The 21,993-nt window shown below is 38.3% G+C and overlaps 1 protein-coding gene across 3 annotated transcripts in view; it reads right to left on the reverse strand.

The window, feature by feature from the left end:
- Window positions 1–21,993, reverse strand: part of LOC127629895 (roundabout homolog 1-like) — a 358,948-nt gene that overhangs the window by 187,380 nt on the left and 149,575 nt on the right. For all 3 annotated transcript variants that reach the window (XM_052107195.1, XM_052107193.1, XM_052107194.1), the window contains one exon: window positions 7,443–7,769. In XM_052107195.1, coding sequence (XP_051963155.1) covers window positions 7,443–7,769 — 327 coding nt within the window. The remainder of the gene's footprint in view (window positions 1–7,442; window positions 7,770–21,993) is intronic.

Consider the following 21,993-nt stretch of genomic DNA (forward strand, 5'->3'; position numbering starts at 1 on the left):
TTACACTGTTCATTCTCCAGTCTAACCGTGTACTATCGTTATCAGAACTGGTCATGGGAATCCTTCACTAGACCAGACAAGACCGATGAGACCGATAAAGGAAGACACACTCTGGTCTGGTCACACTCAACTGACGACGCAGGCGTCCGGCCTCTCACCCTGACTCTCCGGAACCTTTACTCTCACATGGTTATCCATCTTAAGAATGTCATCCATCCATCAGTTCGTTCCACTACACGTTACTGCTGTGAACTTTCTAACACTCCTTCCATTCCTCCATCTTCTCTTACCCATGATATTATCAGTGGGAGATCTTTGTCTTCCACAACAGTAGAACAAATCCCTAAAACTCAAAGACCATAGGAGGATTCTGGGAGAGTAGCTGAGTTCCTATCCAAATCTAATCCTCGTGATGTTGCTTTTTTATGGAGCACAGCTGCCCCTTTCCCAGCCAGAGATGTCTTTAATACCTGGAGAAATTAATCTCAGTGGCATTTTTTTTTCTTATATTTTTAACAGCCATCCAAAAATGGGCTGGTCAAACATCTGCTATAATATAATGTATATTTGAAAATTATATGTTTCAAAAATGTTTACTTTTGAATGGCTATCAATGAAGAAATATATTATTTGCCCCCATAATATAGTGTAGTTACAGCAACTACCAACCAGCAGTGACGTGCGGTGATGTCTTAAAGAGGCTAGGCACTGAGTTATGAAAGTCAGATTACCTGATTTATTGTTTAAGCTAATAATACGTAATAACAGTGAACGTTACGCACAAACGTGGCATATCAAGAAATGTACAAATCAGGATGTATATCGTGTACTCTCTCTCTCTCTCTCACACACACACTCACACACACACACACACACACACACACACACACACACACACAAGCGCGTAAACAGTGAACGTTTCGCACAAGCGCGGCATATCAATAAATGTACAAATCAGGATGTTTATCGTGTACTCTCTCTCTCTCTCACACACACACACACAAGCGCGTAAACAGTGAATGTTACGCACAAGCGCGGCATATCATCGGCAATATCCCGCTGAAGTCCAAACAGTCTGACTGGTTGAAAAAAGCAGGCAGGGATAGCAGTACAGCCGCTGATTGTTAGCACAGCCACATAGCCAATATTTTCTTACATACCAATCAGTTTGAAATGATCGGATCATTTTTGTGCCCTTTTGCTGTACTAGTCCATCTAAGGCTGGCGTAGACCTCCCTCTTGCAATTAACTCATATTTGGAATTAAAATCGAGGTTGGAAAAATTTCTTAATTCCGTGATTACAGCCAGTGCTGTCATTTTGATTTTGAATTTGGCGGGGATTAGGCATGTACGCTAGCTGTGGTGTAATGACGTTAGCTACGCAAATGTCCAGGAATATCTCAATTTTAGTTGGTCCATGTCTGATACGTAACGGAGATGATTACGGGCATAACATATTTACGTCAAAAGGCACAGCAGATTTGTGCTTTTTGCCGCACATGTTAAAGAATACAGGATCGAAGTGCGCCTGCGCAACATGGGTTTTCCGCTTGTCGTCTGCAATGAATGGACCGTAAAAGCACTGCTTATTCTACCATTTGTTTTTAGTTGATTATGCGTAACTGCTACATTTGTCATCATAACATCTAAACAATTGGAATAACACACATATTGCATATATAAATCACAAGAATAAAAAGTAAAAATACAAATACAAGTTTATTATTTAATAAACATTTTATTTTTGAATTTTGGCAGGGTAGGCAGTGCCTAGTTTGCCTACCCAGACCGCACGTCAGTGCCAACCAGTGCAAACTGGACCATGCTAACCAGCCAAACCTTGACCCCTTGATCCTAACCAAACACCAATATACCAATATACCAAAGATTCAACTTATTAAACAACTTGAAATGAGATTTTGGAACCACAAGACTGAATACAGATGGCAGATTTTGCATATTGGATGCCTTGTGTTGGGAGTAATTAAACATATTAATGCTAATCAGGTTGAGATCAAAACAAGCACATTCTCTCAGCTAGTATGGATCTCTGAAGAGATGAGAACATGGATTACATGGGAAAACTGGAAAAAACCTACACTTATCTCTCTGGTCTCGGTTTTTATATCCGTCCAACCCCCGAGGGTATGTCAGTAACTCCCTTTAGCACTGTAATTAAACATTGCAGATTAGTTTTCCTTGTAATTTTTGGGCATCTGCAAATAGTCACCATAGCGCTTAAGGAGAAACACACCCACTAACCAATTAAAGAGAGCCGGTTTTGCGATGATTACCCAGACTGACAACTGAGAAGCAGATGTGACTGTGTCTTCCAACTTAAACTTAGGATACGGCTAATTTTATGCAGAAAAGTGTATGCTATTCTACTATTTTCAGGAAAAAGGCTGCTACTAAGCTTACCGCTCAGGTCGGAGCCAAATTCTGGCGCCTACGTGTCTCTCTGTATTCCCTTTGCTCCAAAATAACATAATTAAATTAATTTCAGAAATGTCAGCAGAAGAATAAAGAGAGTTCAGGGGATTGGGCCATATTATAATTGCGCTAAAGAGTCACAAAGTGTGCCCCCTTAGGGACCCGAAACCTTGTCCTCTTGAGCTATAATATGGCTCTTCCTTAATGGAACACAAATATTCTTTGAGCAAACAGTGGAAAGAGTGTCTGCACTTGAGAGGGGAAAGGACAGGGAAGTTAATTCTGCTGGAGGTTTGAATTTCAAAGGCAGGGAGAGCATACAGATGTGGCAGAGGGGGACATCCTGTGATGGAATAATGAGGAGTGGGTGGGGGTGTCACCCAACCTTTCAGAGGCGAACACCAACTGCCCTCATCCATTTCACAGATGAACCATCAGCTTAATTAACTCATCATGATAGAAGCTACTCCTCTCCCTGCCAAATCATGACATGCTCCCCAATCCTAAGAACCTTATTGGGAAGTATTCACTTTGGGAGGTTAAATTTGTTTAAGTGTATTGCAGGGATGTGCCGTCCATATAAGCAAGGTAAGCAGTGCTTACCTAACAGAAGGGTGAAAAGAAAAGTGACACTATGAAATACAAATTTTTATATAATTGTTAATATAAATTACTGTTTTAATAAATATTTGTCTTAAAAAAACAACTTGTTTTAGTGTAGCGGCTTATTCATGCTTTGGAAAGTTCAATTTGTTTTAGTGAATCGTTTATTCGGACAGTTCAAGCAAATGCTCTGTAGACAACTAACTGAACTTTGAGAAGATTAATTTGTTTTAGTGAATTCATTTACACTTTGAGAAATGTAATTCTGTCAGGACGATTCGGCAGTATTACACCATTCATGCAATTAGGCATTTCATCCAATCATAATTCAGCATCTGCTTTATAAGTTCTGCATGTGTCATTCAACATTTGTCATTCACATAGGTTTCACTCCCCATCCACTCCTGTACTGCCGTAGGGGTAAGTTCCTCTTCCCTGCCTTCATCATCTTCCAGCTGGATCTGATGGTTCAAGCAAAAACTGAATGCTGAAGGAAAATATTCGACCCCATGACATGATTATTCTCATTTATTTTGAGTCTTTCTGGTAGAAATGACATTTGTTTTAGTTAACCGGCTCAATCACAGAATGGGAAGATCAATTTATTTTTGTAAATCAGTTCATTCACACTTTGGGAAGTTCAATTCGTTTTAGTATAGCGGTTCATTCATGCTTTGGAAAGTTCAATTTGTTTCAGTGAATCGTTCATATGGACAGTTTAAGTAAATACTCTGTAGAGAACGAATTACATTTTGAGAAGTAATTTTTTGTGTGTGTGTGAAACTTCTCAAATCTCAGTATATTTGTTTTATTGAATCGTTTCATTCAAACTAGGAAGTATAATTCATTTTAGTGCATCGGTTCATTCACACTTTTTCGAAGTTAAATTTGTTTTTGTCAGTCGGTTCATTCTTACAGTTCAAGTATTTATTTAGAGAATAGTATAGGCAGAGAGAATAAGAAGTTAAGGAAAAGTTTATCTTTTATGACCCAGACAGACCAATAATCCCAACTAAACTAACTTGTTTTACCATGTCATAAATCATTACAGTAAAGCAACAGATTAGCACCCATCAACCATTGACCAATCTCTTATTGTAATTTATTCGGATCCTAAACTTCCCGTTTCTTTGATCACCATTTTTAACAGCTGCTTTACAGAGTCTGAGAAAACCTGCAGCAGACATGTCTGTCATTTTTAAACATGCATCTTGATACTATGCATTACGCAATGTGTGGCCCAAGGCCATCGGGGTGAACAGTGCGCTCTCACGGATAAAGCCAGCAAGCTCTTTTCACCCCATCTTTTCTTTCTTACATTCCTCTCCCTCTATTTCTTTGTTCCTCTGAGCCATTATACTACAACAAAGTATGACATATGAAGCATTATAAGCTTCCAAGTTTCATATTGAAAAGAAACTGTGGAAACAAAACAGGCAAAATCCATCCTTAGGGACGTACAAAGCAGAACGAATGCCCGGATTGACCCATTTTACCTCAGTGCACAGCACAGAGTCTCCACTGTATGCAAAGTTAATATTAAACCCAAAACAGATCTGTGCTAAGCGTCATTGCCTGGCTAAACATGGCTTGTTGAAAGTTGGATTAGATTTACAGTCTGCCGGGTGTTGGGCGCTCGTAAAAGTGGGATTATAAAAACAACATTTTTAAAAGGAAAGATTGTGTACTGAGTGTTCAAACGGGATCCTTGTAAGAGTGGGCTAGGCAGAGCAAATACATTTTGAGGTCTTAACTTCCTTTTGGAAGGTTTTCTTGGCAGTAGCCAAACTGACATTCCTGTTGTCAGGGTGAATAAATAGGTGAGTGCTGATATCCGAGACCTGATAGATTTAGTTCGCACCTCTCCCTCTGACCCCCCCCCACACACACACACACACATACACACAAGACATATGACCTGCTTTTATGATACTTTATTTTTTTAGGAGATTAACAGACATGGTCACAATAAAATTGAAGATTCTTAAAAATATCTCTTTTTGATCTCCATGGAAGAGTGAATTATGTCAGAATTTTAATTTTTGGGTAAACCATCCCTTAAAGCTGTAGGTTTCCATCATGGTTGCCTGAACAGGGTAATTACATGTATGGTGGCTGGGTTGTGAGGGGGAGGAAGCGGACAGGCAGTAAGGGTTTTGAGCTTTGCCACTGTGCCATTATAGTCCTGTTTGAACCTAATTCAGAATAAGCAGCCCAAAGGCTGTGGCCAAACAGTCCGAGCTTTTCCTCATGTTGGGCCAAGCTGTGCTCTTGCCAAGCCTTTTGTTTTCGATCCTGCAAAAAAAAAAAAAAAAAAACCTCCAGAACAAACGGCATACAGTATATCACCCTCTGCTTGATATGCCGCTCACTATTTTCTCACTTTTTAGTCACTAAGCTCATATATATTTCCACATATATGAATTTATGTTTCTTTTTGACCAACATTGGGCTAAATAAGCTAATAAACCTTTGTAACAGTTTCCAAGCCTTATGATATGTTACCATAATTTTACTACAGTACAACTAACTGTAATAACTACAGTGTTTTGGCAGAATCTTTGATTCATTTCAGTTGCTATTTTGGACTGTAGCACTGTTTAATAATTATTTGAATTGAAAGTGACTGATAACAAATTATGGTCTGTTCATCATACAAAGCCATCGTATGTTTACAGAAGACTTGGAATATGATGCACAAGCTACACAGACTACTTTTATGACACTGTTTTATTAAGTGTTAAAGTGAGTCTCCATGTACTGCCATTGTACAGAATTCAACTGAATTCAGTTCATTAAATTATTTCCTTTTGTGTCGGGTAAGAAACAGCATTAGTACACACTACAGGAACAACTAACTCAAATCCCCTCCAGGTCCACCTCCAACTCGATTAGATTACAACAAGAGGGTTGGTGACAGCTCCTGGGCATACTTAAAAAGTGGTTGATATCCGAGATCAGTCCTTTCAAGCTTAAAGAGGGACTGTATGTAATCCATATCACATCCAAGGCCAAGAGAAATCATTAAAAACCACAGGTTTTTAGCAATATCCACTATTTAAAACATTTATTTTGAGATTGTACACAAAAACATTCCTATTTGTCCATTCGTCTTTTTAAAAATGGTACAATTTACTCTGTTGACATCGCTCAAAAAAAGCGAACAAATGCCAAATGTAGGCCTACAGGGGACAGCCCTATCAAAAAACAAAAACAAACAAACAATAAAAAGCTTAAACCAGCCAAAGGTGGTTTGCTGGTCTAGTTTCTACTGGTCAGGGTGGTCTGGTTTGACAGTTTTAGAGTGGTTTTGGGAACTTGCCAGCAGGTCAGAGTGGGAAACCAACTAGACCAGGTGAAAACCATCTCTGGTCTTTTCACCAGGGAGCATACCTTGATAAAGACAACAGGGAATGGCTATCTTTTCATCTCTACTGTAAACATCATAAACTGGACAAAAACATTATAGATCTCGTGGAGTAGCTAGATTTTTTATTTTTTTTGGACTTACGACCACCTATGGAGCTACTCTACTCTTTAGGCCAGCAGTGTCTGGCCTGTTTCTTCCACCAGGATCACTATTCGGGTCCAGTGGCACAGTTACATCCTGCCCATCTCCAGCGAGATTATCCGACCCACTAAGCCCATTGAGACCAGAGACCCAGGAGGAAACTAGAAACTCTTTCTATTCAGCTGGGTAGGCTACAGGCTCTCTCATATCGAGTCTGAGGCCAGGGAAATCACAAACACAAAGCCAAATTAAGACTGGCCTGGTTTCAAACAGCTCCTGGAAGAAGATATGACTCTCATGGAATAGCTTAAATGTTGATATAATAGTTCCTGATTCAGTCATAAGACTGTGGCTACAATAAATATAATATTGGACACCCAAACACATCACCTATTTGCTTATTGAGCATTTCAAAACAAAAAGACAATACTAGGGAGTTGGTCTTCATTTGCTGCTATCACAGCTTCCAATCTTCTGAAAATGCTTTTTACAAGAACATCAGTGAGGTCAGGCACTGATATTGGAAAATTGGGCCTGGCTCACAATGCCAATTAATTCCAGAAATTTTCAGTTGGCTTTACTTCTGGGCTTTGTGCAGGCTAGTCAAGTTCTTCCACAGTAGATTCACAAAATACGAATTTTTTTGACCTTGCGTTGCGCATAGGAGCATAGTCGTGATACAAAGTAGGAAGCACACAACACTCTATAATGTCAATTTATGATGTGGAAATAAGATTTGTCTCCACTAGAGTTAAAGGTCTTGTCCAAACCCATTAATGAGAAGGAGGCATGCACATACTTTTGACCATATAGTGTACTACTATCTATCAAAATCCAATGTTCGAAAATGTTGCACAAAAACAGCAAGAACCCAGAACCTGGAACAACACTTACTAGCTACTTCCAGTGAGGCGTTGTGGCTAACCGCTTCTCCCAGGTAGTTACGGGCCACACAAACGTAGGAACCTTCATCGGGTTTGCTGCGACGGCCATGTACGATACGCAGAAAGAAGAGAGAGCCGCTGGGCAGGAGCATGCGATGGGATCGAGGGTTGTCCCGGTCTGTTTCCACTCGTTCTCCATCCTTGTACCACTCCACGGTGGGGGTGGGCCGTCCTTCTGCTTTGCAGTTTAGGGTGGCGGGCTCGCCCTTGGATACAATAAGATCGGAGGGGTGTTCCACGATGCGGGGCGCAGAGTCTTCTTGTCGCAGTCGGGATCCTGGGAAAACAACATTGGCATTGGATTAAAAACAGACACAGGACAAGGCGATATTTTAATCTGATGCTCATCAGGACTACACTACTACTACTTCTATAATAATAGACTCTTGTGTGAAGAATTAATTAATTATGAAACCAATTATGTATCCAAGTTTCTATTATGAATCTTGCTTACCAGTTTGAAAAGAATGTGGCAAATTGAAATAGAACTATAAAGTGGTCAACAAAACTGCAACTTCTCCATTGCTACGCAATTATAACAAATAAAAAAAATTCAAACACTTTGGAACATCTGTCAACCAATCAGAATCAAGAATTCAACAATGGCAGGGTAAAAACAAATATATATGTAAAGGTCAAGTGTGCGAATTAATGACAATAGCGTCAACAAATAAAATTGCAAAAATTCCAACTTATTTCAAACAAGTTTCCCGAACACTCTCCGCCTCTTCTGTTGGTCGAAAAACAGATAGCCCCACCTCGAACTCACATCATTGGCTGACCCAATGTTGTAACGCCACGCTTCTCGGGATGCTCAAACCAACAGGGTAATATTTTAAAAACACCACAGAAACACAGAGTATACACCTTTAGGGGAAATCAACCTAAAAATTGCTCACTTATTGCTGTCTAACCACATGAAACTGGCACAGGAGAACATATGTTAATATTTTAAATATATAAACCCTCCACAGGATACTGGATGGACAAAGAGCTTTCTCAAGTTTCAAATGCTAGCTTAAGGATATCACTCTGATGTACAAGCAAGATCAATACTCCACGAATTTTAATGACAATCAATATTCCAATGATCTTCAGTTCAGATGATAATCTGTGTTTTGTATCTCAATGCAAATTCATTACAAATAAACTGAACAGCTGATGAAAGACAGATGATGTGTTCCAATACTTTTATGCCTGAACATGATCCATTTTGGCTACAGGGGATATTGAAATTAGCGTTTGATGTTATAAGCCAGATTTCGAAGTACAATGGGGACAAGAGCGCAAGAGAGCATTAGATCACACAATGCTGTTTTCTGTCTCCTTGTTTATTTAATTTGTGCTTGCGAGATAGAACTATATTGATATTCCTTAAAGATGCTAGCAATAGATTTTCAAAACAACTAACCCTAGGTATTAAACGTCTGCAATGAATTAACCTAATACAACATACAGACCCCCTTTAAACTTTCCTTTGTAGATCATTTATGTATTAAGTGTGCAATCTATTTTTAAGTTAGACTTCAATTAAAATATATTCTTTCAGGAAATGCAAATCCATGTTTTTATTTTTATATAATGTATTTAGCAGGTATTTAAGGTGACTTCCTCACACAGATTTGTGTGGTTTTGATTAACACAAAAGCTCTGGGAGGGAGCGCATCCCTCTATTACTGAAATCTCTCTGTTCTTTGGACTGCGGCAGACCTGTGCTTAAACCCAAGCCACTGTCATTTCAGCTGTGCGCTACTTCCCTGATCAAAGACGCCAAATGAGAGGGCTGTAAAGTTAGGGATGAGGGGGTGTTTTGAGGGGAAGGCAGATAAGAGGTATTACGAGACTACTAGAGAGAGAGAGAGACACATATCAGACAGCTCTGTGTACGTCTGGGTTTATGTGTATGCGTTTGAAGGTTGGAAGTCTAAAGGAAGTAAATTCACTTTGTAGGGAAATAATAATGTAACTAATATTGGAGACAGGCAATCTGTCCTTTCTGGGCTTAAGTTATTGCTTGTATTCAGAGAGTAGTGAACTGCACCCTTAAGACCTGGTTTATATGCAAATGAGGCTTGCATCGTTAATGCCTAAGGGGTAGAGAATAGTATGTGTGTGTGTATGTGTGTCTCAACACTGCCCTTTGGAGTCCATTCAGCCCCAATTAAAAAGAGCTAGGATAAATTGGTAGTGGAGGGTCAAAATTCATTCATCCATCCTCCACCCCCCTCCAATTCGCTGGCTATTTCTTGCAGATTTCTGTCTCTCCATCCCATCCCCCATTCCATCCATCCATCCATCTATCTATCTATCTATCTATCTATCTATCTATCTATCTATCTATCTATCTATCTATCTATCTATCTATCTATCTATCTATCTATCTATCTATCTATCTATCATCCATCCCTGGCATTCTGCAGAGGGAGCGCTCCACAAGCCAGCTCAGAGCTGTGTCGGCAGGCATTAAATCATCATTGATTTGCATGTTGTGGAGCAGAACTGTTGGCTCTCGTGTTTACAGTACGTGTAAATATGTAATGGGAAGATAATGAGCTGTGCTCTCTGATGCACACAAACACACTACAGGTGCACAGGACAATAAAGCACAATTACTTTTTCACAAAAGACACTACGAATGAATAAACAATTGTTATTGTTTCCTGATAACTATAAACATGCTGTTTGTGTGTACAGTATCAACCAGCTACTGTCTGTGCGGTTAAATGCACACCATCTACAGTCTGATTATATAGTCTAGATGCTTAGACTCAACAATGAAAAAATAATGGAAGGGTGAACCATCCCTTTAATAAATGGTATGGCAAATATAAAAAAATGGTAACAGAAAAGGAGATTTTAAATTGAGCACTGTTTAGAAAAATGATGAGGATGAAAACTATTTAGGGTGAGTTGCTTGTTAAATTAACCCCATCATTCATAAAATGAATTGTATACACATAGCATTACAGAAGTACCCCTTCACCCCCACCAACAAACGTTCATGAGTACTCAGAAAAACCCTCTAAAATTATATATATAAATAATAAATCTGTCTATGAGCATTTGTTTAACATTGTCTTTCCGCATTCTTTCCATCTGTTTATTTCCACATCTTCTTGCGTTCTCCTTTTGCCTGTTCACTGTATTTGGTCTTAGCTTTTTTCCTTCTCATTTTTTTCCTCCCAAACTCTTTCCTCCTGCGCTCTTTCCTGTACTCTGTGAATATGAGATGAGCTAATCAGCTCCAGCAGCTCAGCAGAAGGACGCTTGGAATTTTGCATCTAAGATCCGATCAATTGCTGCCTTAGGCAAGAATAATTTTCCTCTTCAGACTGATACACACACAATCACACACATTCATACTACATACATACACATGAGGAACGCTCAATATGTGATCCCATATCTGTGCTCTCCTGGTCACACTATCTTTCTCCCACTCCATATTTCCTCACTGGACTGTGGAGACCACTTGAGATTTTACCTTGGAGGTAATTAAGGAGAGATAATAAACGAAACTGAAAATTCAGGATGCACTTTGCCGAAATCGACTTTTCTCTTAATACCTATTTTAAAATATATATTTTTAATATAATTGTATTAATATTATACTTTTTAATTAATTTCATGAATTTAATTAATCTGAATTGAAAAACTACAAATCAATAAAATGATCACACTTTTATTGAAAGTAACACCAAAATTGGACAGAAAATATATTATAACAATGTTAAATATATTATTCTTCATTCAGTTCTTTAACAATCAAATTTAACAGATAATTTTATTTTTTACCAATTATCCAATAAATGTAATGTTTTAGAAAACTCTAATGATATGCAAAACAGAAGTCAAGTAATTAATTTAGCAGCTCTAGGCTAGCATCGTGCAAATACAAAAAGTTTAAATATGCTACACAGCCATTTTAATGATAACAACAGGCAGAACGGCAGAGCGCCTCTATTCTGTTTATGTAAACATATTTATACTTTAATATAAAATTATTGTGCAAAACAACAGTGCAAAACAGCAGTAATTGAACTAAAACAACCTCAAACTGTAAATGACAGATGTAGCCTCAAGTGAAGAACAAAGTTTTGCAGGGCTAAACCAATTTTAATGTAATTGCTATACACATAGCAAATTGGACTGCTTTCTATTTAAGTAAAAGTGGCAGGTTTCTATTCAAGAACAAAAGTTGCTTTGCTTTCTGGCAACTCAAGAACATGACATGCTGCACTGAATCTCCAACTCTCTCTCTGTGCTGGTGCTTGGGCAGACGAATACCAGCGTGCAGTCCGCGCAAACAATGGAAAGCGATCTTTCATGCGCCAGTAGTCAATAGGATTGTCACGTTCGCGTGATATGAGCGTGAAGCGATCGTCTGTGTTCCGCAACTACTTTTGGGTCCTTGAATAACGTATAACGTGTGAGGAAGGGCACCCGGTGGACTTTCTGGTGCCCTCCTAGGTAAAGATGGTGCCCTGCTAGGGAGTTGGTGCCCTACGCAGACTGTGTATGCGTATAGGTTGCGACGGTAGTGCTTATTAGTATTATTATTAGTATTATGTATTTCCACACCGCTGACATCGGCCTTTGCTTGGCAGTGCGGTGATTCTGATTAGATCAATCGAGAGTGAAACCTGAGCACTGAGGGACAGGGAGGTATATATATCGGCTCATATTTTCTGCCTTTTTTCTCTTTCGGCCCCCCCAAAAAATTCAATTTTCGGCCGTGTAGCATCAGTTCTGTCAGGTCACGTGAGTCAAGCTCAAAATCAGCTGGCACTCAGCTGATCATGGCATCTACCAATACAATTCAGATGCTTCCCTATTTAAGTCGTCCATTCATTCATTCATTGCTTAGCTGTTTTTCCATTGCATGGATGCAAGTTGCCCTTGACACAGTCCTCCATCCCCAGCTCCACCTCTATATGGCACCTTGCCTTTTGGTTCTGTACATCTGTATTTTTGTTTTGTCCTCTAAGACTACAGTTGAGTGCCAGTTTGATATTCCTATCTTCAATGTGTTATTCTGCCATGTTCTCGATTGCCAACTTGATATACCGTATCTCAAGCTCTAGTATGTGTTATGCTAATGAGCCATTGTATCATACAGCATTGTATATTTCTGGTTTGATCTATAATAGTTACATCTAAGGACTTCTCGCTAAAGGTATATGTGTGTGTGTATGTGTAGGAGTGTGATAAGTTGCCTTCGAGGAATATCAGCGGGGTGCTTTCTCTCTAGTCTGCCTTTGCAATTAAAAAACTCCACACATCACTCAGCCATGTTAACTGACACAGCTCTCAGCTACATTCATGCACAGTGCAATTACATTACAACCTACAGTGCAGTTGACTTCATTTATTTCCACACAGAGGGGAGGAAGGGAAGAGAGAAAGAGAGAGAGAGAGAGAGAGAGAGAGAGAGAGAGAGAGAGAGAGAGAGTGAGAGAGAGTGTGTGTGTCGCATGGCAGTTTTAATAAGTTCAGCTTCAGTGGCTGCATTAACTTCAGATGGAAATTAACATTTCTCAGCGAGTTCTCATCAATGGAAACGAGACTCAATCCTGGTAGTTGAAGAGAGTTATGGCCAGACACCAATCGCCTAAGGACACCAAGGTCATACAGTGGGTTAGTAGGGTGTGTGTGTGTGATATGTGTGTAACACTAGACACTGAGAGAAAGTAAGATTTAGTCAAAGAGAAAAAGTGGTCAAATAAAACAGAAAGACAAAGCAAAAGAAGATTTGAGACTTAAATTTGAAGTGTGCAATAGGGCTGCAACTAACAATTATTTTGATAATCGATTAGTCTAATGATTATTAGACAGATTATTCAGTGATTGTTGCAATGATTAATCATTAGCTCTTAACCGATTATTCAGCATGTGCCACGACTTAAAAGGTTGTATTAAACGTGCTTACAAATAAAGAGGACAAAATCATCTTTTAAAAAGACCTCTAAGTGACAATAACTGAATTAAAGGGAAAAAATACTTTTTATTAAGTTTAATTCAGTAATGAAATTCACTGCAAAAACTCCTATCGTTATCAAGTGTTTTTGTCTTGTTTTCCATTTAAAAGTGTCAAAATCCTTAAAACAAGATACATTTACTTGAGAAGTGTATTTTTTCAATCTGTTATACTTCTGCGAGTGCAGTAAAGACAAAATATACTTATATTCAAGTCTAAATATCTTACATGTTGCTTCTCAGGTGAATGCATCTTTTTTTTTAAGGATTTTAAGATATTTAAAAATATTTTTTATATTATATTCATCATTCTCAGATTAAAAAAAATTCTTCTGCAGTATAACTGCTAAAGAAAATGTACATTGTTTTAAATTCGTTTTAGATATTTTTATTGGAAAACAAGCCAAAACAAATCATAAACATATTGTGTTGCAGTGTATAATGGGGCAAAGACTACCCTCTCTCACCTTTTTGTTCACTTCAATCCATCTTTAACTCACTAAAAACAAAATCCCTCTTATTAAAAAAGACATGCACAGTGACATATATTATGATTCAATAAGTCACGAGTCATCACGTTATTATCTAGTTGCATGAAAGTATGTACGCTCGAGGGACGAGCATCCCCACAACAGTGTGCATCAGCCGGTGCACTTTCAATGTTTTCCCCCTTAGATCGGGACATTCGCGCAACTCATAGAAGAGGTGCTGACCGCAGAGAGAAATGCCAGTTTCGAAATTTGTAGTTAATTACATGACCTGCTTCCGTATTATTTGAATTTTAATAAAGCTATAACGCATTAAAACGGCTTAGGTTAGGAGATAGTAGTGGAGCTCCGACTCCACTTATTTCACAACGAGAGTGCTTTTGTATTTACTTATTTGGTATTTTTGTATAATTCCCTTGTACTTTGTGATGTACATCACCTGAAGCTGTTTGGAAAGTTTAGAGTGCATCTGGACAGTGATCTGTGTAATTCTTCCTCTCCTCAGTCTTGCGTGAACTGCAGTTCTGCTCTCATGCACCATCATTAGAGTTTAATGTAATCTCATGTTACGTTAAATGAGATCAAACGACTATTTGACAATTTTCTATCGCTGACTTTGTCGATGATGTCGACTAATCGTTTCAGCCCTAGTGTGCAATTTCTAAATCACCAAACAGAATTGCAAAAAAGTCAAACTTATCTGTAAGTTTAAAAAAAAAATGAAAAAAGTTAGATAGACAGACAGACAGACAGATAAGATAGAACGATAGAACAATAGAACGATACACAGACAGACAGACAGACAGACATATTCTGTCAGTGTAAGTTTGAGATCTGTAGGATATCATTGTCCATTTTTCGAAACCAGTACTCTGTTAGAAAAGTCATAGCAATCAGTGTCAGAACAGCCTGAAAGTCTGTGCAGAGTTTCATGAATGTAAGTAGTCTAGGACAAGTTACAGTCAGAAATATTGGTCTTGGTTAAGGGAGTAAAAAAACTAAACTAAACCAAATCTGTAGCATAAAGTTATGTTGGCTTTGTCCAGCCAACATAATAATTGTTTTCAGACAGACTTTCAGAACACTCGATCCATCTGCTATTAGTTGTCAAACCATTGGTTAAGCCAATGTTGCTGTGCTAGGCTGACCAAGAAACAAACAGCAATATTTTGAGTGTTTATAATTTTCAGAGAAATTAACCTACGGATAGCTTACTTGTGGTAATCTCTGCTTATTAATATGGGATAGAAAATAATATTTGAATATAAAAAAAATTACACATTTTAGTTTTAAGAGGATCCTCCCTTAAGTTTATGACTCTTTGACTCATTTATACGACTAGTACAGGTGTTGATAAGCTGTCTAGAGAGAAGGCCAAATGCACACCCTGTGCTTATCACAGCCAATAAATTCAGCTAAATTACCTGCTACTCAGCGGTTAATGGTGTTACAAATAGGCCATGGTCCTCACTAGTTTGCTAGTCTTATCTCTGCTCAAATACTCCTATCAGAGTCCCGTCAGTGGTGCTTTAAGAGCCTCTTAAGATGTAGAGCAGTCCTGCATGGTGAGTCATGCATGGCTTTGTGTCAGCTGTGTGCTACAGGGAAAGTTTGGAGGAGAGGGGAATTTTGATTTGAATTAAAGGGATAAGGAATATCTATCAACATTTCCTCACCCTCATGTTGTTCCGAGCCTTTATTTCTTCTTCTACAGAACACAAAAGGAGACGTTAAGCAGAATATTAGCCTCAATCACTGTTCAATTTCATTGTATGGAAAAAAGTTGCAGTGAAAGTGGATAGGGGCTAAGACTAACATACTAATTAAGATGTAATTTTTTGTTCCACAGAAGACAGAAAGTCATACAGGTTTGGAACAACTTTGGGGTGAACTATTCCTTTTAAATGACACACTTCAACTTTAGGGCAATTATACACTACAGTGCTGATTTCAATACGAATGGTGGATTACAAGGACGTTAATAAACACCCTGCAAGGGTTCGAGAAAATGATGCTCTTCAGCAAAAATTTTATCTTTTGGTTGCAAGACAAAGTACTTTGAAGTAGGCAAAACAAATGAGAAATGTAGAGAGGTGAGTCCAGTTGGCTGCATACCCAGGTCTGTCTTTCCGCTAAAAGCACACTTTTGCTCATTCCTGTCCATAAAATGCTTCATCTTAGCTTTCTTTAGTGTTTAAGCTTAGAGATCTTCGAATATGACAGGCACATTTCTTATATGTCACGTCGCATCTAATTAAGATCAGGCTTGTAAAAGGAAACTGTCACTCTCTGTCATTTTACAATATTGAAAAAGTGTGACTATGGATCTGAATGCAGACGCCACACCACATATTTTCAAACTCAGAATTTGCATCACAGCTTCAACCGAAAAGTCCATCCCAGCGAGTCCCATCTGTGAATGGCAGAGGATATTTCAAACAAAGGCAAGCCTGGAGAGGAAGGCCTCTGTCAGCTGTGAAACAGATACATGGGTCTCCCCTGGCTATGGGGGTCAGGGGCAGCCCAGGGAGAGAGCTCCACTGGGAGGCTGCGGTCCATCCTGCCCAGGGGCCTCCCTGAGTCTGGAGAGCTGAAACAATGGCCCCAGTCAATCTCAACAGACACCCCTAAACAGATGGAGAATGGCTGGGCCCTTCCTGTGAGAAGATGAGGCTTCTCAATGTGTACTTCAAAACAGTGTGGTACATTCATCCTGTCAAGTCATTCTGAACATGATACACATTGATGCATTTTATGAAGACTAGCACATGGTAGTTTTGGTGCCATAAAGCAAAATTAACAATGGTAAGTCCTGGACAGAATACTGATGTCCAAATGCAAACTGTGCAGTATACACTGGCATCCAGTTAATATCTCTTAACAAAAGTTTATGCTGTTGGCTTGACGAAGCTGTTATTATACATACACTGGTTAGGGTTTTTACAAAATCCCTAAACCAACATCAGAATTTCTAACATAGAATTCCTTATAGTGCTTTCAAAATACATCCTTCAAACTTTGCACAGATCTTCGGGCTGTTCTGGAATGTTCTTGCGTGAAACTATATTTAACTTGTAACAGTGACCTAAACATTCAACACACCGAGACACTACACAAGCATGTCTGACACTTGTTGAAATTGACAGTCCTTCAACAAGCCCTCATAATGAATCTCGAACTGATTGACAAATTCACTTGTGAAATGATTGCTGTGAACTGTATGCCAATGATTGACTTATGATCAATAATATGGTAGTAAACAATACATTGTATTCTAAAGCTGCTTTTTGTACGGCCTTATCAATGATTAACTCTTCTGTCACAAGAATGTAATGCATTCTAATTATCTGAATATATATATATATATATATATATATATACATACAGTATATTCAGATAATTAAAATTAAGTAATCCATTCGATTAAAACATCCTAATACATTAATGACAGCCCTAATATATATATATAAAGCTGTGTATTGCCAATTTTATTCTCAATCAGAAATGCCAGTTTCGGAGTTTGTAGTTATTTACATGGTCTGCTTCCGTATTATTTGAACTTGAATTTATTTGAAAATCTATAACACTTTATATATAACTGCATTTAAGATGTAACGCCGGGAAGTTTCCTTTAAAGATAATTTTTAAAGTTTTGCTTCAGTTGAATGGCAACTCCGGCTCCACTGTGATCTGTGTAATTCTTCCTCTCCTCAGTCTTGTGTGAAATGCAGTGCTGCTCTCATGCACCATCATTAGTGTTTAATGTGATCTCATGTTACGTTAAATGAGATCAAATGATTATTCGTCAACGAACATTTTGGTTGACAATTTGTTATTGTCGACTGTGATGAGAAGGGTGTGGCCAGGCCATGAGGATGCATGCCCCGTGCTGAGTTGCCTAATCAGCGGGAGAGGGATAAAGGAGGGGCTGCAGATGCCAGAGAGAGAGAGAGAGAGAGAGAGAGAGAGGGGCATAGAGATGCATACGGCCGCTGTGTGTGTTTTATGTTATGTTTCAGTTTTTTATACCATTAAAAGTTTACATTGACTGCTCAGCAGATTCCTGTCTTGTCCTTTTTCTTAACCAGAGACTTTACATTTTACATCAATGTTGTCGATAGCGTTGACTAATTGTTTCAGCCATATTGAAAAGTATACTCTTTTGACCATGAATCTATATGGATACATTGAATGCATGTGTGCACTACAACTGCTTTGTGAAACTCTTTAGTACAGTCAACTCCAGGCCCATGCGCAGACATGTACAAGTTCGCATGTTAACAAAAACTGGGATGAGCACAAACTATGCTGATGACAAAATTAATGTAAAATACACTGCAAATTAAACGTACTGGCACAAGGGTTGCCAAAAGCCTGTATTAGCCAGGACAGCCTGTATTTTGGCCAAAATAAAGACACATTGTACAGGGTGGCTATTGTCCTATATTTAAGCAGCAAAATGCTTGAGTGTTCCATATTCGCATGGCAAATAGTTGGCAACCCAATATATATTTAAGTATAACCAAAGTATACTTTACACTGTAGGTTATTCTATGCATATGGAAAATTTGCATGCTATTATTATAGTATTACTGCATATTGCATGAGCATTATGATATTCCAAAAATTGCCCAAGATTGTTTGTATTGTATTCTCTAAAGACATCTTGTGTGAATTGTTTCTGAGAGCTTTTTTGTTTTTGCTGCTGCTACAATAAGCACTAACAATTATGAAATCTAATAATAATGTGGCACTTTTTTTATCTGCAAATTCAATAGCAGAAATCAAATGTACTGTATTGCTTGGTGTGTTAGTGTATTGGGGGTCTTGAATGAGATTTCACTCGTTTATGTAAAAATGTAAAAAAAAAAAAAATGGACATACATGCCATTTCAGAAAAAAAAAAATCTAATAAATGGGTTTATGAAAAGCATACTGCCAGGCCATTCAAAATCCCTGACGGACCCTGGATTCTTCCAACAAATCAGGTAAAAATATGTTGGACACATTCAAATTCTGCAAAAATAAATAATTCACCTGTTGTTCTTGCGACTTCTTCCTGAGAAGATTCACAGCAGCAGGATTGCGCTCATCATTAGTGGACGAGGGCCACTATGACTGTTTGGATACGACAGCACATGGAATATTCAGAGTTGTTCGGAGTCACATAGAGATGCTGTCAGTCTTCCTCACTGTCACAGACAATTAAATCAACCCCTTGTGCATAGATTTACAAGATCTCTCTATGTGTGAAAACGCTTTCAATCTCAGGGGATGGAAGTGATGCATGTAGGGATGTGCAATACCACATATTTTCAGCCCTGTATAAATATGTTGTTTTCTGGTTCAATTGTCCCTTACCTTGGGTTTCATACAGGATGTTTATGTAAGAAATGTATTCACATGCAGCTAAGCAATTTGGACTAATTTAAACTTGACACAACGTCTTAAAAATGCAATGCTCAAAAAATCTTTAAAAAATGCAGTGTCTGTCAGAATGTGCATGGCTCAAGTGGAGGTGCTTTAAAAGGATGAATTTTAAGACAGACCTTTTTTGACAAGGTTGAACCATACAAACTGTCTAACAGCTAAAGCACAGCCTGCTAGTTCAAGCATCACCGTTAACAATACATACAAAAATAATAATAAATTAATAATAAAAAACTAGTCGACTTTTCGATGTCTACAATTGTGACCCATGCCAAGTATCTTCAATAGGCACATGCAAAAGAACTGTATTTGCAATTATTCCTGGGATAGCATGTGTATTTGTAGAAGAGAGATTTAGAGTCACACTGGGATATGTGTGAATGATGTGCAATGCCAATTACATCTTGTTTTTGTTTCCCCTTGGAGGATAAATCTGACAGACTTTGACCAGTCTCCACTGTATATTAACTCCCACAAGTGGGAGAACCACACTCAGGAAAAAATAAGAACATGAAACATTAATTTCCCAACAGATGATGTTCTAGTCATTGAAATACTTGTATCCGAGCCAAGTTGAAAAATTCCCAATAATGAAAAAAAATAATAAAGAAATCAAGGGTATAGTGAAGCACTTACAATGGAAGTGAATGGGGCCAATCCATTGTAGGGATGCACGATTCAGGCCCTTACTGGATCGGTATCCAAAATAAAGGAACGCCGTTTAAGGCATTTACTTGACCACACAAGTCAGCTTATTAACCCTTTAAGCAAAACATGATCAGCACACATGCAAGGATTTTTTGTCCATAACTTATTTCCGCTTTTAAATGTGTGTGCATGTCTGTTTAGGTTTTAATGTCAAAATTGGACTATTTCAAAAGCTTGACATTTTATTGCATTTTTGGGGTTTATATAATGAGTCAAATTGTGTTAGCTATCAGTGATTTGTTGTACATGTAAACACACTCACTGGTTCCAGCATATTTAACACCCAACAAAACAACGTTGGCAACTTTTCAACCAATGAAATGTTGACTATTGACCAAAAGAAAAACATTCGAGACACAAATTCCTATTCAGAATAGCATGATTTGTACCAATCTGTGTATCTGGCCTCAGGCCCTTTCCATTTTTGCCAGCTGTACAGCACCATATTCTCACTGTAAAAGTGCAATACACTTGATTCCAACCGCATATCGGAATTTTCCTAATGTCACACTTGCTTACTATGCCTTCTCTGTTCCAATCTCATCTCACAGAGCAAAGACAACTTGACCCGAGCCCTCACTTGGCACCATCAGCCAAAGACGAATATGGCACTTGGGGCTCCATGCCAAGAGAGAAAAAAACAACATTTGTAAGGTTGCCAGTAACACAGGGAAAAAAGTTGAATGCCTTTTAAATATAATTTAGGCAATGGCAGATTCAATTTCAGTGGATTGGAAGTTGGGTAACATTTATATGATGACTTTCTGTATCTGATGTCTTACAGATATGAGTTTATATGTGAAGGTTTAATGGGCACAGGAAGGGTAGCATGTGAATCACAGTTAATATTTCAACCCCGTAAAATAGACTTTGTTCGAGTGATTGCTCACCCTGGTGTTTAACAGCTGATAGGATGGGGAATTCCAACTAATCGGATGACTACAACACTATGGTTCAGAGATACTGAATCACAGTCTCTTCATGGTTTTATGACTTCATGTTGTGTGCAATGATTTCATAACCATAAATCTTAGTGGATTATCTGGTGGGACCAAAACTGTGAATGTAAGATTCCTTTGCAAGTATCTGAATTCACAGGCGTCCAGTGCTTTGAAGAATGACACCCAACCCTGGTAAGCATCAGAAACAAGCAGCCACGCCTGAGACGACATGACACCATCTGTTCCCACTCCAGTTCCTTTTCTCATGACTTGAGAACACATAAAAGAAGAAGGCACACATTTACTACACGTAACTTCCTGTCTGTCTGTAATTACTTGGAAGCTTTCAGAGCCTTTGCATGAATGTCATTTGTCCCCTGAGGATGGTGCTTCAGGAACGCTGATATTTCTTGTCTCAATTAAAAAACCCTCGCTTTTATGTCAGATACAAAGATCTGTGCATGGCAGACTAATCTCTGTCAGTCATTGCTATGATTCTAGATTCAGACCATGAAATGCTATGGGCTATTGCAAGTAGAAATGCATAAAACCCCACACATTAATATTGCCCTACAAAGCTAAAACAGTTGCACACTGAAACAGAGCAAAGTGTCTTCAAAGTTTCTCGATTGTTCAACCAAAATATGGATTATAAAAATTCTCACTCCATTTTCTCTGAATCATAACATTGTTGAGCCATCTCAAGTCATCTGTCACAGGAAAGATCATAGTATTCGGTTAAAACTCAGTTTTGATTAAATATGCAGTTACTGCATTTTGACTTTGCAGGAAAAGGTTATACTTGCTCACACCAAGTAAATATTTAATGTCAAGTTAATCTAAATAAAAACTGGATAAAACTTTGCTAAATGCAGTAGGATGTAAGCATAAAATATCTATTATTTTTTAATAAATAAATTACAGGGTGCCACAAAGCTTAAAAACTGTCTATGTTGAC

This window comes from Xyrauchen texanus, chromosome 36, assembly GCF_025860055.1.
Source record: "Xyrauchen texanus isolate HMW12.3.18 chromosome 36, RBS_HiC_50CHRs, whole genome shotgun sequence".
Taxonomy (NCBI): domain Eukaryota; kingdom Metazoa; phylum Chordata; class Actinopteri; order Cypriniformes; family Catostomidae; genus Xyrauchen; species Xyrauchen texanus.